Source organism: Gopherus flavomarginatus, chromosome 3 (genome assembly GCF_025201925.1).
Source record: "Gopherus flavomarginatus isolate rGopFla2 chromosome 3, rGopFla2.mat.asm, whole genome shotgun sequence".
NCBI classification, from domain to species: Eukaryota; Metazoa; Chordata; order Testudines; family Testudinidae; genus Gopherus; species Gopherus flavomarginatus.
Window position 1 is genome coordinate 163,838,043 of NC_066619.1, and position 19,822 is coordinate 163,857,864.

Below are 19,822 nucleotides of genomic sequence, written 5' to 3' on the forward strand. Positions count from 1 at the left end.
ACGTTAAACAGCTGTGTCCCTTTTAGGCAAAGGTCTCTGCTCTAGGATTTTCTCATTCCTGGCCTTAAAGTAAGGACCAAAGATTTCTCTAGATGGTATCTAAATAAACATTGTGATCACAGCATCTCTCTGTTAAGTACATATTAGCAACAGCTGCAATGTAAAGCGAATCAGAATGGGCTTTCTTTAGCCCAGTCAAAAGAAATCACTGTGATTCATAATATCTTTCAGGTCAAGTCTTTCTAATGAAGCAGAGGTCAGCTTCTCTGCTGTTCTTTGGTCTCTGATTTGGGCATGTTCTCAGAAGCTCCTGTTGGGGACCCCGGTGCCCCAATAGTGGCAAGGTTCGTTGTCTGACCGCGAGAGTGACAGGCAACACCAGCAAAGTCTGAACAAAAGCTCTTCATTGAACAGTGCACACGACAACAAAGAGCAAGCTCATCTTCCAAAAGGAACCAGCTTGCTTCTTTACAACTAGCATATAATTTTTATAGACAGTTCCGTCGCGTCACAAATTATTCATTTAGCAGTCCAATCCCCTTTTACTAATTACTAAAACCTAAACCTTTATTATGTTTAAAACTAATTGATTAAGATAAATAATACTGCCTAAACAATTACAACAAACAAGAATGATATAATTTATATGAGTCAGAAAGAAACAGAGAACAGAAACAGGGAGTTTTGCCATTGTTCCTGACACAGTACATCTGGTATCATGCCAGGAATGCCGTTCCTTTTATCTTATGGATGCCTAACTCTGTGAGAGACAGGCAACTCCCAGGCATTTTCCACTTATGAATTACCCAGAAGCCTCTGTTAGCCTGACTTTATTCAGGTTGGCATAACTGGCTTTGTCTGCAATATCTTTATTCAGGCCTAACACTCCCAACCCCAGTTTCTTCCTGAGCAGGAAGAGGAGAAAGCAACTGTTTTTTCCTCTTTACAGGGCCCTCTCCATCTTACTACTACCTCCCTGCTCTACTGGTTGGAATTCTCTCTTCCCAGCTGGCAGGTTTCATAAGTTCTCAGGGAAGGAACAGTACTCTCCCATGTTCTCCATACAGACAGTTAACCCATTCCCTAACTTACTAAGGATGTGATCCTGCAGACCCAAACCTACATACGTGCTTAAATATACTACTGCGAGTAGTCCCAATGGAGTAGATCTTTCTTCTGGTAGCAAAAGTAAGCATGTGTATAGTTATTGCAAGATTGGAGCCTCTGAGGGAAGTTAATCCTTTCTGGCTAAGAGAGATGAAAACATTATCTAATTTTAAAAAAGAATATGTTCTCAATAATAGGTGAAGTAAACTGATAAACATTCTTTAGCCGACTAAATTCAATACATTTATCAGATGAGTTTTATTTTATTCTAATTGTATAGTACTGTGTTGGAAAAATGTTCTGTTGTGCATCAAAGGCAAATAGCAGTAAATTCATCTTCCTTAATACCAGGTTAGTTCTGTTTATAGCGCTTTGTGGTTATAGTAATCACAATATGCCTGCTTGTTCCTAAGTATGCAGAGGTATCAAATAAATACACAAAATGTAAATGATTATTATTGTTGGCTCATATGCGTAACCTGTGGCATCTGTCTTCCCACATGCTGTTCAATTTGTCACCCTGTGAATGGATCTGATGAAAAACAGGTTTATTATGTAGGTTTAGCAGTTTCCCAGATTGGCAATGTTAGACTGAAACAGGAAAATACTAACATTGATGCATAGTGATTATAGTCAGCCTTAGAAACTAAAAGCAAGTTTAAATAAAAACACAAACAAAACAACAGGAAAAGGATGCCATAATTCCACAGTGGTCCACCAAGGTGCACATTTAATAAGAAATTGCTTAGATCCAACATGAAAACACAAGGTAAGAGCTGGAATTCTATTCCCAATGTTAAGGTGCAAAAAAAGGGAAGAAAATCTAAAACACAATGTACAGTATTGTATTCATTTTTATAAAATTCACCTATAGCTAATTGTTTTAGAGCAACAAGTTGGAATTTACCATCCCAATAATGTTTCTAACAGTATTCCTTGAATAGAAGCTCATAGTTCAGTCATGTTATGTTGTGTGCAGGAAATACTTCTTTACACAACACATAGTCAACTGGTGGAACTAGTTGCCAAGGGATGTCGTCAACGCCAAATATATACATAAGTTCAAAAAAGAATAAGATTGCCATTGATGGACTTACTAGCCAGTGGTCAGGGATGCAACCCCATGCTCCAAGTATCCCTAAATGTCTGACTTCTACAAGCTAGGACTGAATGAGAGGGGATAAATCAATTGATAATTGCCCTGTTCTGTTCATTGCCTCTGAAGCATCTGGCATCAGCCACTGTCAGAAGACAGGATGCTGGGTTAGGTGGACTATTTGTCTGATCCAGCATGGCTGTTTTTATGTTATGTAAGTATTTCACTTATCTCAGCATGCTGTCTCCTCTACAGTGTGACCTCATTTCTTTTAGGAATCATTTATTTGTTCATTGAAAAAAATCAAGTGTAGTCTGATTTATCTTTCCATAATGTATTTTCACTATTGACATGTTTACTATACTGTATACAGGGCATAATTCTTACACTTCTGTTAACTCAGAAGTCATGAGGTCAAGAAAAAACTTGTCAACAAAAATCAAACATTCATATTTTATTATGTTACATTTATTTAATCAAAGTATGCTTGAAGCGGTGCTGTGTACAGAGCACTTATTAATAGGCATGGGGAGATGGGACTCAGCAGACGGGAGAGAATAAAGTTATTTTTCAAATGTAAATATACAGACTCACTTGTGGGGCTTTGCAAAAGTAGTAACTTTTTAAATAGAGGGTATTGATGTGGTGAACTGGAATGGTGAAAGCTACATGATCAGAATTTGTATTAACTGACTCAAAGACTCTAAAATGTATCTGCCTTGGTTGTGTTCAGTACATGAATTCTGAGATTCTTTGTGAATGTATTCAAATTCCCTCAGTAAATATTATTACATGATGGCAGTGTGAGAAACACATGTATAAATCGTAAAATGGATACAAACTAATTTAGTCTTCTAAAAACTTCACAAACATGGCTAAAAGAGTCACTGGGAATATGTGAATAGTTAAGAACCAGCATGGAGCCACAAAATATGCAAAAACTGCCTATTATGGATGAAGATTTTCCCCAAAGCTCAGTAATTCATTTGGACTCAGAATAAGGGTGGCAACGCTGCTGAAAAGCAGACTCTCTCTTCAGATCTGTTCTTCTTAGTTTGTGGCTGTTGTGACAATTCCATGTTGGTGAGTTACTGATTCCTGCCAGTTTATCACTTCTTACTGTACGTCCCCCCACCATTGGCCTGTGTCATCTTTTCTTCTTCACCTTAAAAGGCTTTTTTAACAAATAGCCATATCTTGAATGTAATGACCTTGCACCACTTTAACGTGGAGTCTGACAATATGCAGTAATGGGAGTTTCCCCAAGCATTTCATAGGGTAAAGGTGGTCTCTTTCTAACCTTAGGCTAACACATACAAATTCAATAATTCTTGTGCACCACTATTACGCTTTGGCAGAGATGTCTGTTTCCCACAGTTCGTGCAAAGAAATCTTTCTTTTGTGTTCTTCTATGCAACCTTATTGGCCCTATCTTTGCTTCCTCCTCCCTTCTACTGCATTCTTGTTTGATGTCTTCCTCCCTTTTCCTGTCCTCACTTGGGATTATATCTTAGGTGTCCCCAATAAAATTTGTGTTTAACAGTATTTGCTATGTACATATTACAGAAGATATAATAGAGAAGTAGAAAAGCCACCAACATCCATGGTGCTACTGCCTCCTGCCTTCACACAATCCCCTTTTAGAACAGATGGTGTCTGCACAAATGCCCCAGAGTAAAACAGTAAAATACTGGTGGTCCTGGTGCATGTACTAGAGAGAAATTCTTTATCCCTACTTTGGCTGTTGTAAAGCTGTGTTTGCATGCATTGTGTCTAATTATTACAACAAACCTACATAGTAATTGCATGGAATATAATATAGGTGATTTGAGAATCGGATGGTATAATAATGTATAGGTAGTGACATGAGGCCAGATTCTGGTTGGTTCCAGTATGCACATGCTGTTGAGGGAGAGGTAGGAAGGCAGCTGCCACTTTATGCTGCCACAGAGGGGTCAGGCATTGTTGCAGTACTTGCACTTCTCTGCTAAACACTGATAATGGCAGTAATGACCCTGAAGGGTGTGAGGAGAGGCCAGAGGCAGTGAGCTTGTTAGCTGCCTGAGTAGCATCACGATTCAGATGGCATTTTCTCTAGTGTTAATGCAGCAGCGTCACCGGTTCTGTGTACCTAGCAGTTTTTGGAGGCACCAAGTCTCATGAAGCTCTCATTAGCATGTTGTGCTTCGGCACAGCCTCCAACACAGAGCTATGGCTTAATGCCACACTTCAGCCTCTCCACTACTGTAAGGTATGTCACAATCTATGTACTGTACACTGCTGCTTTATTATATTTACTATGCCTGCAAAATCTTATAATTTTTTGCAAACTTTGGTAATACGCTATCCTTCCTCAGGGTTGTCTTGCTTCTCTCCCTTCTTATTCCTTTGACTCTTTCATTTAACAAGGACAAAAGAAGCTGATTGCGAGGAGTAATGTGATGCCCTCTTGAGATAAGGCATTTAGACATGTATAAATAGAAAGAGAGGCATGACTACTCAACATCAAATGTGACGCTATTTTGTTGCGAGTCTTCAAGAAAAATGTCCCCATTTCTAATAAGGGGCTTTAGATAAAACAATGGTAAGAGAGCATTTATATTCCATAACTTTCTAGTCTTCTGCGTCTGTAGGTTTCAAAAGTAAAAATAAATAAATAAAAATGTAACATTGCTTTATGGTGTAGAGTGTAATTAAGGTATTTATATTTCGTTGCTGGGATGTATTTGGTGGTTGAGTAGTTTTATATATAATTTTTTTTGCAGCTAAGGTTCTTGAAAGACCTATTTACTGAATAGACAGATGAGTAGATAAAAATAATAAACCATTAGACACCTTCATAAATTTTCCTCTTGCTCAACAAGGAGAAATCCTGATCTTTTCCTGAACTTGGTCCCTCCATATTATCCAGTCAACAGCACTAAAATACTACATTGGTATCTAGACTAACAGTATAAAAGGATGTGGGGCTCTTATTTCTAATCTTGTACAGAGATATCTATTTTTCTGTAGCTGTGAATATTTTGTATTACATCCCATTATAATTTTCCCCCCTTTAATTTGTTTAGAACAGAAGTTAAGCAGTATAATTGCATTCAAAAGTGCTTATTATAATTGAACATTTTTCCATTCTCTGAACAATGAGACAATACACTCATCACTTATGTCACTTTTATGTTTTGAGTGTTAGTTTAGAACTGCAAGCACATAAATACCGTAAAGAGGTAGGTGTACTTCTGAAGATCTAACTTCTTCATATCCTAGTTAGGTCACTTAAGCCAGTTCTACACTTAAAACCTTTGCTGGTATAGTAATGTTGGTTAAGAGGTGATATTTGTATGACAGTATTATGCTGGCCAGAGTCCTAGTGTAGATGTGGATATTGGCAAAAACACTCTTTTTGCCAGTATAATCTGGATCTACAATAATAAGGTGTGCTTTTATAGGTATACCTCTATAGCTTTTCTGAGGTGGACTAGTTCTTAAAAAGGAGTCTGTTGATATCATTTGAGTCCCTCATGGATATATAGCTATATCACAAACTACATATGAGGGACAGTCCTTTTTCAAATGAGGCCTGTGAATGTTGCTGGTCAAGACTGAAATGAATGGACAAAATTTTGTGGGGAAAATATGCAATAGGTCTGACAGCTCCAAGTTTGGCTGTAGTCTGTTCTATTTGCACTTTCATTTGCGTGAGCATCAAATTCTCATAGATATTAACTGCACATGCACCATCAAGCAAGAAGAGTGGTCTGTGTTTACTTTTCCTCCACCCAACTAGTGTCAGTATCATTGCTGTTTTTGCTGTCATGGTACATGCATATGTGGGTGGAAGAGTTGCTTTCCTTTTTGTGAATGTCTGTTGTGCTTCCTTTCTCCATCTGCAGTCAGACTGAGAACTCCCCAGGAATTCATCGACTCTGAGATTTCTCATAGTTCTGCTCACAGAAAACATTAGGAATTTTGACCATTTGCTCCTAAACTAAAGTAGGAGATGTCTGAGAGGAACTTCAATAAAAAGCATAAAAGAATCAGGCACTAACAAAATGGACTTCTATTCAGGGATCTTTTGAATGACTTTGGCTGCACTAGTTTGTTTATATGGCAACTTAGAATATGTTATTAAAAATATCACACATAACAGAGGAGAATTGAGTTTCATTACTCGGATGTAATTATCTCACACTGTGTGAATCTGCCTTTTCTTGTCAAGAGCAAAGTAAAAGTCCTAGCCTATTATAACATCTCTTTTGATGTATTTTTATAGGATATAATGAAAGATGAATGTTCAGTGCTGAAGTTGCAGCTGAAGGAGAGAGATGAACTCATTTCCCAACTACGTGAGGATCTGGTAAGCAGGATGTGCACTTTTGTCTGAGAAGTTCACTTTAACTGACAAGGTCGGTCACTCATACAGAAACTAAATAAACAGTTTTTCACACCTTCTGCAGGGTGGACATCTTAAGGCTATATTAATCATTCAACCTGATTAATGCAGTTTTTATGACTCTACATTTCTGGGGACTTGTCAGACTTTGAAAGGGCTAATACCCAGACATCCTGATGGTGGTTCTTTGTTTTAAAAGATTGTGTTGACAGTTGTCCTACAATATCAAAGAGGCATTAATCACTGGTGAAGGAACAATATAGCACTGTGTGTACTGGTTAGCATATGCCAAAAATCTTGAAGGGCAGTACGTGCTTTCTGGTGAGTTGTAAATTATTCTTCCTTCTACTGCCTTGCAAAGGAGTGAAGCTATCCAACACAACTAAATACTCTCTTCTGTTAAAATAGCTGTTCCCTTAATTTGAAAAAAACAAAACAGAAAAAACACCTGAATACTCTGATTATGTTGATACAACTTTTCATTATTGTATTATGTGGCAAAGTTTTTGTTGACTTAAATTTTAGGATAGCCATATTGATAGCAAGTGGCAAAGCTGTGTATATATAATATAGAGTATATAGAAGGAGTATACAATTAAAAAAAAATGAAGACATGCTACTTAATGGGTGGCACCATCAAAAGCTAGTTTTTTTATATTACCACAGAACCGTTGTAAGTGGGTGAGTTGTCCTGCTGTAATCAAGGAAAGGGGATGGTGTTGCAGAGATGGCCCTCTAGGGAAGTGGAGGGTGGGGGAGGGGGGATGATTTAAGTCCAAGTGATGAATTTCCCTCTTAGTCTGGCTGTTGGGACATTGTCCAGTTGTCATTTCCCCTTCTAATGACTGGATGTTAGTCCTTTATCTCAAATTGTAAACGTTTATACTTTAGAACCGGAGGTTCTGGGATCATTCCCCAGTAATAACCAAGGTGGCAGTTATACCTATTTTACCTTTCCAAATCACATGTAACTTCCAATTCCTTGTCTAAATACTATACAAAATGAAACATTTAAACTACAACTGGGTTGTCCTTGGAGTGTAAAATTAATGATTATAAGTTGAGTTCTTTTTCATTATAATTTACTGTGGCTCGATTTCAGCTATGGGCAGTTTGCCAATTTGCCTGTGAATCCCTCTTACTGTACTGTTTTGATGCATACATGAGATGAGTGCCTTTTAGTGGTCTCTCTTACATTTCAGAGCCTTATAATGTGTGAGATTTACTTGGTTCTTTTGAGGTAGCTGAACCCTGTTTATGAAAAGCATTTGGGCCAGATCCTCAGCAGGTCAGGTGTAAATTGACGTCAGTATAGCTGCGCCACTTTACACCTGTTGAAGATATTGTCTCTCCCTGCGCTCCCCAACATCCCAATGTTGTTTTTGTAAAGGGAGAGCGATGAAACTTTAAAAAAAAAATGCATAGAGGAAATACCCTTTTACAAGGTACATGGAAGGAGTAAGAGAATTTTAATTTACTTCAAAATACATGTTGAAAATCAAATTGAATAAAATTTCATGTCCTTGAAACTTCAATAACACGGTAATTCCTATTTGATAAGAATAGCAGCCTTTATGCAGGAAAATCATATTCTAAGTTCATCTTTATAGTAGTTCCCCACATGCTCTACATTCTATTATAATTTGTGACATTATTTCATGGTGGCCATTTTATGATAGAATATTACAGACCCATGGATGATTTACATAAGAACAGACATCTGTAAGTACTTTCAAATCCTCTTTCTTCCTCATATTTAGGAAACATTAGAAGCAGAAAAGAAATAGATTAGGTGTACTTACACATTATAAATGTGTCAGGCTTCTTTCCTCCTTTTTAGAGGGAGAATTAATTGCACGTATTGCAGAAAAGGCTTATCTCAGCAGTAAGTCCGTTCTGCAAGACAGATGTAGTGTGTGAAAATAATATCCTATGATACATAATGGAAATTAGCCTCCAATTCCTAGTGCACTCCAGCTCCTTTATGAAAAGCTGTCAGTAAGATAGAATCTTCAATCTTCTCCAGCACTTCTGGAGGTGATTCTGCATATTAGTTGAGTCCTTATCACAGACTATTGTCATCCCATGATGTTTGGTATGAATATAAATAAATGATTGTTGTGTCATTGATGATGAAAGAGCCTTCCTGCTGTGATACAGATTATGTTCAACATATTTACATAGAAGTAACGTTGCAGAAATTAGCAGATATACCATAAAAAGTGTCCTTAAGTGTCCCTAGAGAAGTTACAACGTGACTAACACTCCTTTAATAATAGTGCATCCCTTATGTTTGTCTTCTGTTGAGGTGTCACTGGTAAACTGCTGACTTAGTGAGACATGCAACATTTTACTGACTGGTCTTCCTGAAGATGCAGACAAATATGACCAGGCTTTACTCAGAAAACTACTTAATTTCCATTCCAGTGTGGAAATCATAAATTAGTGCTGTCCAAATGGATCGATGGAGTAACTGAGTGCCACATACTTCCATTTGACACGTTTCAGAGTAACAGCCGTGTTAGTCTATATTTGCCATTACGCACGCTGAATCTATTTCCCCATTTAAGTATCGTCACACCTTCTTGTCAAACTGTCTGAAATGGGCCATCTTGATTATCACTACAAAAGTGTTGTGTTTTTTTCTCCTGGTGATAATTGCTCATCTTAATTAATTAGCCTCTTCGAGTTGGTAGTGCACTTGCACCTTTTCATGTTCTGTGTGTGTATGTGTATGTATGTATAAGTATGTGTCTGTATACATATAATCCTTACTATATGTTCCATTCTATGCATCCGATGATGTGGGCTGTAGCCTACAAAAGCTTATGCTCAAATAAATTTGTTAGTCTCTAAGGTGCCACAAGTACGCCTATACTTCTATTTGGCTCTCATTTTATTTTGTTTAGTTAGGATTCTGAATTAGCTAATCTTTATTTTAAATGTAATAAACATATAAAAAGATTCAGCTACAGATATGTTAGGACCTATAAGAATGACAATATTTGAGAGGCAGTGGATAACATAAGGAATTTTAAAACCTGACAATTTAGACAGGTCAGGGTCGAAATGACAATCTGGACCTATACATTGAATGCTTTCGCCGGCGTGCACAGGCAGAAATCGTGGAACAACAACATCGCTTGCCTCACAACCTAAGTCGTGCAGAACGCAATGCCATCCACAGCCTCAGAAACCACCCTGACATTATCATCAAAGAGGCTGATAAAGGAGGTGCCGTTGTCATCATGAACAGGTCTGACTACCAAAAGGAGGCCGCCAGACAACTCTCCAATACCAAATTCTACAGGCCACTTCCCTCAGATCCCACTGAGGAATACACTAAGAAACTACAGCGTCTACTCAGGACACTCCCCACACTAACACCAGAAGAAATCAACATACCCCTAGAGCCCTGACCAGGGTTAATCTATCTACTACCCAAGATCCACAAACCCAGAAATCCTGGACGCCCCATCATCTCGGGCATTGGCACTCTCACGGAAGGACTGTCTGGATATATGGACTCTCTACTCAGACCCTATGCCACCAGCACTCCCAGCTATCTCCGTGACACCACTGATTTCCTGAGGAAACTACAATGCATTGGTCACCTCCCAGAAAACACCATCCTAGCCACCATGGATGTAGAGGCTCTCTACACAAACATCCCACACACAGATGGAATACAAGCTGTCAGGAACACTATCCCTGACAATGCCACAGCACAACTGGCTGCTGAGCTCTGTGCCTTTATACTTACACGCAACTATTTCAAATTTGATGACAATATATATCTCCAGATCAGTGGCACTGTTATGGGCACCCGCATGGCCCCACAATATGCCAATATCTTTATGGCCGACCTGGAACAACGCTTCCTCAGCTCTCGTCCACTCACGCCCCTTCTCTATCTACGCTACATTGATGACATCTTCATCATCTGGACCCATGGGAAGGAGACTCTGGAAAAATTCCACCACGATTTCAACAGCTTCCACCCCACCATCAACCTCAGCCTGGACCAATCTACACGGGAGGTCCACTTTCTTGACACCACGGTGCAAATAAGTGATGATCACATTAACACCACCCTATATCGAAAACCTACCGACCGCTATGCCTACCTTCATGCCTCCAGCTTCCATCCCGGACACATCACACGATCCATTGTCTACAGCCAAGCACTGAGGTACAACCGCATCTGCTCGAACCCCTCAGACAGAGACCAACACCTACAAAATCTCCACCAAGCATTCTCAAAACTACAATACCCGCACGAGGAAATAAGGAAACAGATCAACAGAGCCAGACGTGTACCCAGAAGCCTCCTACTGCAAGACAAACCCAAGAAAGAAACCAACAGGACTCCACTGGCCATCACATACAGCCCCCAGCTAAAACCCCTCCAACGCATCATCAAGGATCTACAACCCATCCTGGACAATGATCCCACACTTTCACAGGCCTTGGGTGGCAGGCCAGTCCTTGCCCACAGACAACCTGCCAACCTGAAACATATTCTCACCAGTAACTGCACACCGCACCATAATAACTCCAGCTCAGGAACCAATCCATGCAACAAACCTCGATGCCAACTCTGCCCACATATCTACACCAGCAACACCATCACAGGACCTAAGCAGATCAGCCACACCATCACTGGTTCATTCACCTGCACATCCACCAATGTAATATACGCCATCATATGCCAGCAATGCCCCTCTGCTATGTACATTGGCCAAACTGGACAGTCTTTACGGAAAAGGATAAATGGACACAAATCAGACATTAGGAATAGCAATATACAAAAATCTGTAGGAGAACACTTCAACCTCCCTGGCCACACTATAGCAGACCTTAAGGTGGCCATCCTGCAGCAAAAAAACTTCAGGACCAGACTTCAAAGAGAAACTGCTGAGCTTCAGTTCATCTGCAAATTTGACACCATCAGATCAGGATTGAACAAAGACTGTGAATGGCTTGCCAACTACAGAACCAGTTTCTCCTCTCTTGGTTTTCACACCTCAACTGCTAGAACAGGGCCTCATCCTCCCTGATTGAACTGATCTCGTTATCTCTAGCTTGCTTGCTAGCATATATATACTGCCCCTGGAAATTTCCACCACATGCATCTGAAGAAGTGGGTATTCACCCACGAAAGCTCATGCTCCAAAACGTCTGTTAGTCTATAAGGTGCCACAGGATTCTTTGCTGCTTTCATTGAAGATGATTCAGATGAAGAAGCAAGAGAAGGACTAAACAGTTTTGGCCGATGTATATGAAAAGCCATGTCTCTCTTTTTACAGATTTAAATTCCATCTTATGTAAGCAATGGAAAGTGGTTTCTTTCTTTTTTTTTTTACTGTGCATGGTGAAACAATTCCATGGGTGTCATACATACAGGCATCAGGCTAGATCTTCAGCAAGTGTAAATGGGTGTATCACCATTGGCTTCATTGGAGCTGTGCCAATTTACACCAGTTGCATTGGTTTCAATAGAGCAGTGCTGACTTACAGCAGCTGAAGATCTGGCCTGAACGTGATTGTCAACTAAGCCTTGTGTGGATCATTGGTGAAAGAATGCAGGGTTTACAATTCTAAAAACACCTCCCACTGAATCTGCAATTTGAACTAAAGATGAATGGTCATATCTGTGATTAATATTAATAGTATGGAGCAATGATATCACATTACACATGAAAGTATCTGCCCCATAGATAGTATTCTAGCCAATACATTATGGTGGAGAAGAATTCTAGTTTGCCTATTTTTTTCATTGCCTCCTTTTTCTATTGGCAGTCTATCTGATACAACTCATTCCTCTGGGGAAAGTGGGCATTAGGGCTCTTGGGTACTTTTTCATAAGAGTAAATGCTTCCAGTGATATACTATGCCAAAATTTCTCCTCCCCTCATTGTTATGCAGTATGCTGGTTGTTTGTCCCTTGTCACTCCACAGCTAGCTACATTTTAGTGGTCAGGTATCCTCCAGGATGAAAGGTGTGGAGAAATAATGTAAATTACCCTTTATTTTTTAAATATTTTTAATTATGATCCTGTATACTTAACACAGGCCAAACTCTCGTACAAGTCAGTGGGAGTTTGACCTCTAAGATCTGGTTGTCTGATAACATCTGGCTAAATTCTGTTGTATTACATATATTTATGCTTGCAAAAAAGGAACTCAAGCTGCTAAAAAAGATGCACATATGCCAAAATGCCTGTTGTGCTTCTCAAAGATCAGCAGTTTAATTTGTTTGACTTATCAGTTGGAGTATGTTACTGAAGGCATCCACATGACACATTTTAGCTGCATCCATCTGATGTAGATGAACTTCAGGGAAAATTTATAACACACTGCTTCATCCTCAATTCTCAATGTGCACAAGAACACGTAATGAATCAACTGTTGCTATTGTTAAAATAATGGGGTCTTGGAATAAGAATAATTAATAGATAAATGAGGCTTCAAGAGATGAAAAATTGTAGACTATACTGTACAGGCCGTCTTTGATGTTGATTTGGAGAGATAGGAGACTATTTTGAAAAAAATTAGAAAGCCGTTTGTCCATCCCTAAACGGGGTCCACAACAATGAATTAGTATTGTTGAAATATTGATTGGGATGATATGATATTTCACAGAGAAGTTCACCATGAGCAGTCATTCCAAAATGCATAACTGTATCTCACTGTTGCTATTTCATTGCCATTTCTGTACAATACAAGGGGTGCAGGGACTTACTAATACTACATGAGGAAGCAAGTGTGGGAGGGCAAAGAGATTTCTTTTGCCCTGTCATTTTGCCCAAACATTTTCCAAATGTAGAAGTTGATCTCTATCCTACTGTGAAGGATCATGACTGTTGGACTCTTTGGTAGGTGTTCTGGTATTGGCTCAAGCATTCTTGCTTTCCTGAGAAATTCTTTGGAAACGCTGCAGGGTCTGACAGCCCGACGTGTTTATGGGATTTTACTATAATTTCCTTGCTGTTCCTCAGTTTTGTGCTATTACTTTAGATGCCATCACATGCATTCACAGCAAACCAAATTCCTCAAGTATAAGGTTTTAAAATGAGTAAGTTTGATTATTTTCCACCTTCTGTTTCTAAACCAACAATCTTTTAAGTACTTGTCTGTTTCATAGTTTGCCTGGATTAGGTTGGGGAGTGGGCAGGGAGAAGAGGTGAGTGTGAGAAAGGAGAAGAACATGACAGATTGGGAGAGGGGCATGAAGGAGGGAATTTTTGTTACACCTTTTGACACAAATGGCCAGCCAAAATTCATGGTCTTATACCTTGTTTCAGCAGGGCCAGTGCAACCATTTAGGCGACCTAGGCGGTCGCATAGGGTGCTAGGATTTGGGAGGCTGCATTTTCTTTGGCAGCGACCACGGTGGCCGGATCTTCGGCTGCCCCGGTCACCGCCGGCATTTAGGTGGAGGGAGCTGGGGCAGGCGAGTGTGGGGTGAGCCGCCTGCAGCAAGTAAGGGGTGGGTGCGCGGCATGCAGGGCACCTCCTCACCCCAGCTCACCCCTGCCCCGCCTCCTTCCCCGAGCACGCTGTTGCTGCTTCACTTCTCCTGTCTCCCAGGCTTGCAGCGTCTAAGCTCAGGGCGGGAGCTGTTGCAAGGGGGGGTGCCTCAGGGCTGGGCTCGGAGACAGCGGAGGGCGCAATGTGGAAATTTTGCCTAGGGTGTGAAACATCTTTGCACCGGCCTTGTGTTTCTGTTATAAAGAGAAAAGGATGATGGATTCAGGTATTTCTTTTATGCAGTCTTGTTGTTTACAAAGTCCTGTTTTCCTGAACCCAATAGAAATCAAACAGCAGGAGACAATTTCTTTGCTTACAGTTACAAGCATTTTTTCCAGCTAGCACTTTACCAAAAAGCTCTTTCTAACCTTTTTTTTTTTCCCTTTTCTTCAGAGTCATGCTACAACTTTCTCTCTCTCTCTCTCATGTTCTGCTGTCTCCTTCCTCTCACTCTTTTTCCCTCACTGCAGTCCAGTCAATCCCCATGCCTGCATTTCCCCCCTGCCCTCCCTCCAGCCTTGCATGCAGGGCCGGATTCATCTTTTTGGGGCCCCAGTACCTGGACCTGCTTTGGAGAGGAGTGAGCAGATGGGGACTCGGGGTAGGTCATAAGTGGGGTCAGGGCTTTGGGGTAGAGTGGGGGCAGGTCAACGGTCCAGGCATCGGAACCCCTTCTGAGTGTGGGTCCGGCACCACTGTAAACTTGGTACTGCTTGCATGTGGCCTGTGTTTTCATCAGAGGTGCCTGTTGTTTCAGCTCTCTACTCCATAACGGAGCTCAGTTGCTTTTTACCTTGATCCTGAATTGAAGGATGCTTGTTTCACCCACCAGCAATATTTGGACAAGAAAACCACTTCCTTCTCTTTAGTGAAAGATGTGCTTTCATAAAAGGTCTGCTCCCTATCTGAAGTTTAAACTGGGCATCCAATAAGATAACAGAAAAAGAAAACTTGCAATAAGGATACTTCATCAATCGCTGTAGGAGTCTGTGAGGGTTTGTGCCTCTGGTTACTGGACAATACGACCTAGTGGCCAAAGTCCATAGAATCGCCTCTGGTTTCAGGGCAGTACGGCCTGGTGGCCAGAGTCCTCAGAATCACCTCTGGCTGCAATGCGGCCTAGTGGCCAGAGTCCCTAGAATCACCCCTGGCCGCAGGGCAGTGTGGCCTAGTGGCCAGAGTCCCTAGAATCACCCATGGCTGCAGGGCAGTACTGCCTGGTGGCCAAAGGCTCTCTCACTCCACGAGGTCCCAGCCTCCAGCCCTAACCCTTGCCCCTGGCTCGGCGGAGGGGTCCTACCAAAACACACTGAGGCTTGCCAGGGCAAAGTACCAGTCCATCACCGCCCCTTCCCCTCCCCTCCCCCCCCAAGATCACTTCCTATTGGTTTGAGCATTGAAGTCTCCCACGAGTCCCTAGGTTCCCTGCAGGCCTCCGGGTCAGTCACCTCCCCAAGTTCCTCCTGTCGTAGGGCTTTGAGCTGCCTAGAGATGTCAGAGATTCCCAGTCAGGTCCTTCCCCTGCAGCTGCCAGCCCAGACTAATCTGGGCCCCCTCCTTTTATACTCCCAGAGCACTTAGAGCATACCCAGTATGGGCGGGGCAGGACTTCCGCAGTCAGTGCTACTGGCCTGATGCTGCCGGGGCTGGTGCGGGGCGCTGCTGCCCCATCACAGAGTCACTCTCTAAAAACGGAGTAGAGGATCAAGGAGCTGATGTGCAGTTTGGGGTAATGAAGTTGTTGATAAACAGGAAATTGCAAGGTTATGCACTTAAGCCTAACTAGTGTCCCAAGAGAAAATTAGCATGCACCTTTCATTTTTCTTCTGTTCACTTCCCCCCTTAATATATTACTGGATATAAAGCCTTTCTCTTCTTTTTCAGATGCTTGAATAGTTGGACTTGATGTGTTTTTAATTCCATTGTACCTAGATATGTAATAAGATAACACAATCTACAATCATTCTCAAGAAATCTGATTAAAGAACAGTTCTTTCTTGCTAATTTTTAATCATGTAGTAATCTGAATTATAAAGAGACCAACCCAAAAATCAACCAATGGGTAATGCTAAATTGTGAGATAATCTCACCAATTTATCATTATGCATTTGGTTTCACTGGAGTATTAACTGCTGAATATTTTAGTTGTGTTGTTCTGCATAGCTGGGAGGGAAAAGCAGTCAGCTGGGAAGTTTAGTGGTCTCTGTTTAGCTGAGAATATAAATACACATGGTTCTGATTTTTTTTAGTGCTTTTATTTATTAATTATTCAATGTTTTCCAAATGTATTTAACACATTTAAGAATTTTTCTAGTAATAATGTAAGACATTGATCTTCAATTTTGCTCTACAATTTATGGATGAGATTGTTGATCTCTGAAGTTTGCTAGGGAAATCATGCAACATACAAAGTATTTCATGAGCTGGGTTTAGTCCATTATCACCAAATGACTTTCACCCTGGACTTTCTCGTGATATACTTTGATCCAGCTCACAAATGAGTATTGGACCAACCAACCAGTAGTTTTCAGATCTGTAAGTAGTGAATAGCTGTTGTCAGAAGGAAAATAATCATTTCTCCACCAGGCATTTTGAGAATGGAGGAAAGAAGCCCAGTTTTAGTGACAGATTTATTGTCTTTGGTGTGGTGGATTGGATGCCCAGGTTAGCAGGCTTCCTTCATATTGGAGAAGGAAAAGCTGGTGCAGTTAAAGGAGTACCAGGAGCAGTAGTAGAACTCATTGTTCTTTGTTAAACTAAAATTATCTTCACAAGGTAGTCTAGGGTTTTTATTATATTACTGTCAAGAACAGGATGATTCTCAGAGTAAGAAGGAAGTAATCTAGCATAGTGCCAGGGATATAGGGTTGCGGCTAAATCTGTCTCTTGGAGCATCATTCCTTACCATTAATTCAAACAGAAATGTAGTTGGTGGAACTGTCTCCATCTGTGGAACACTTCGGATATGGCCCTGGCTTCTTCACAAACAAAATATACTAGGTCAAATTCCATCCCTAGTATGACCTGAGTTCTTGTTCAAGATATGAAAATAGAATTCAAATCTTAAGGCACAAAGATGTTTGCTTTTTTCTTCCTATGGTTTTGAACCAATGGGATGACATGGTTCATCAATCTGTCTGCCAATTTTCTCAAATTTTAGTTTCCCAGCCTCTAATTTTTATCTTTATTTGATTAAAAAGGAGCTAATACCATATCATCTTTCCTCTGTTATTAGCCTGAAAGTTACAGTTCATGCCTACATAGACATTAAGAAAAACCCAGTCAGGAAGCTTTGTATAAACCAATTAACATTATTGTTATTGTTAGTAGTAATATCATTGTAGCACTTACAGAGCACTGATTATGATTGGTCTTTAATCTTAGAGGACACAGATCTAAAGGACAGTACCTAACCAGCAAAGTTTACAGCTAATTAAAATAGGAAACAAAAAAGATGTAACAAACAATAGAAAGGAACAAGGGCAGGATTCAAAGGAAAAGAGTCATAACATATGTTAACCTGAATGAGTTAGGATTACAGAGTGGGTTTCAGTCTCTATGGTAAATTGTACCCCACTTTCAAAGCACCAATGGTATAATGGGTTCTCCACAGTCACAGGGTCTGCCTGTGCAGAACAGGACTCCATAAGCACAAGGGTCTGCCTGTGCAGGATTGGGATGTGATGCAAATACTGATCCTGATGTTTCTGGGTTGATTGGCTTGTTGTTGTTGTTTGTTTATATGGTTGCCTGTCTTTCAACCTGATTTATTGGAAACTTCACTGAGAAAGTGAGTGTACAGTAGGGATTTTAATGAAGTGCAAAGGAAATGGCTTACTGAACAGGTTTGGGAAGAGTGCTGCATGGAAGGTGGTACAAAGATATTTGGAAGAAGGAGCCAGAAGATGTACTGAGAATGGTGGCTAACAGACCAAAAATGGAGAGGGAGCATAACAGGAAACCAGTTGCAGACATAGGCAAGGATCCGCCCCCCTCCCAAAACCGTGAACGATCAGCCCAGATCCACAAACATTCAGAGTCTGGAACTGAAGCAGGTTTTTTCACCCTGCCCAGGGCACTGGCAAGTTCCTCTTTTTTCCATGCACAGATGAACAAAAGTCCTTGTCCAACCCTCACTGAAGTGAATAGGAGTGCTTACATTTTTCCCTATTGGAGCTATTACAGAATTTATTAATCAGAAACTGAAGGTTTTGCTCTTCAATTAGTATTTATATTTTAAAAGTAAAAATCAGCTGATGTTCACTCCTCCTGTCTGTCATGTTATAAAACAGTTTTGAAGCACTAATATAATTTACTGTAAGTGTTAGCACAAAGAGTGAAACTATTTTTCATTCTTGTGCATCCTCTTAATGGGACTGTGAAATTATAGTACCTATGTTATGTGTGGTCTGCTGGACAAACTTCCTTTCAGTCCCTAATGCACTGATACTTGATGAAAGAATCTGCAATTAAAGAGAAGAATGAGCTGTCTAGTGCAGCCATTAAGGCCAAATGATGATGTGTTTTCAAAAGGCAAGAAGCGACTTAAAATGTACATGACTGCTATTTAGAATATGTTTGTTAAACATTGTGTTCATTAAGAGTGAAATTTTCCCCTTAGCGTTAACTTGTGTATCAATCAAAAGCCTGCTCAGTTATGTAATTTCCATCATTTCTCCTGTCATATCTAGAGTCAGGTTCCTTTTCTGCTGTTAGAGTCTAAATATGAGAATGCAAATAAGCCTTAGAAGCACAGCATTCCTTTCTTCAAGCAAACATGTTCTGTATTAATATCTGATTTTAAAAGGCTTATGGAATGATTGATGGAACATCAGAGTAAATTTGAGTAAAGAGAGATAAGGGGAAAGAAGTCTTGCTTCAAGCAGATGTTTCACTTATTATGTTGATTGGGTAGCTGAGTATAATGTATGTATTTTTACTTAAAGTTGTGTTTTTAGTTCTACTTTGGTGGCAACTGACAAGTATTTGGGAATGGATAACTATAAATAAAATGTATTATTATCAATTCATGCATCACAACTTCCAAGACTCAGTGTCACAAAAGCCTGATGTCCACTTACTCATTTTGCCACCTAGCTATGTTGGTTAGGAGTGTGGAAACAATCACATCCTATCTGACAACTATGCCAGCAAAAGCCTTAGTGTAGATACAGGTATACCAGCAAAAATAGTCTGTTCGCTGGTATAGCCTGTTTTGTTTGGGGAACTGGTATAAACGATACCAGTGAGAGAATTCTAAGCCTCTGGTAAGAGCAAAATACAGACCTAGGTTCTTGCATGTCAGAAGAATCCTTAATCTCCATCAACTATATTGCCATACATCCGACGTAAAGAACTGTAGGGAAGGTGACCTTGAGCCATGAGTGCACTGAGATGTATTAATTAAAGTGCTACATAAGACTTGGTGGCGGCGATATATTATTGTTTATTCAAAAGTACTTTTAGGAGTGGTCTATCCTGCCACCCAGGCAGGCTGGGCTTAGTGTTAGTTGTTTGAAATATAACTCGATAAATGAAAACTGATGTGAAGGTGAATAAAATCCAGTGAGTGAGTATAAGTTAGGTTAAAATAAATATCTGTAAAAGAAAACGGTCTTACTTCTCAGAGACTTATTCCTCACAGTAAAGTCCTTACATTGATTCTTAACACACACACCTTTGTAAAATATAAGTTG

At 40.2% G+C, this 19,822-nt stretch overlaps 1 protein-coding gene across 5 annotated transcripts in view; it reads left to right on the forward strand.

The window, feature by feature from the left end:
- The window catches only part of CCSER1 (coiled-coil serine rich protein 1), a 1,165,803-nt gene that overhangs the window by 637,571 nt on the left and 508,410 nt on the right, over positions 1-19,822 (forward strand). For all 5 annotated transcript variants that reach the window (XR_007773146.1, XM_050944018.1, XM_050944020.1 and 2 more), the window contains exon 8: positions 6,474-6,557. Coding sequence is in view for 4 of the 5 variants with exons in the window: in XM_050944018.1 (XP_050799975.1) it covers positions 6,474-6,557 (84 nt within the window). In the remaining variant the exon portion in view is untranslated. The remainder of the gene's footprint in view (positions 1-6,473; positions 6,558-19,822) is intronic.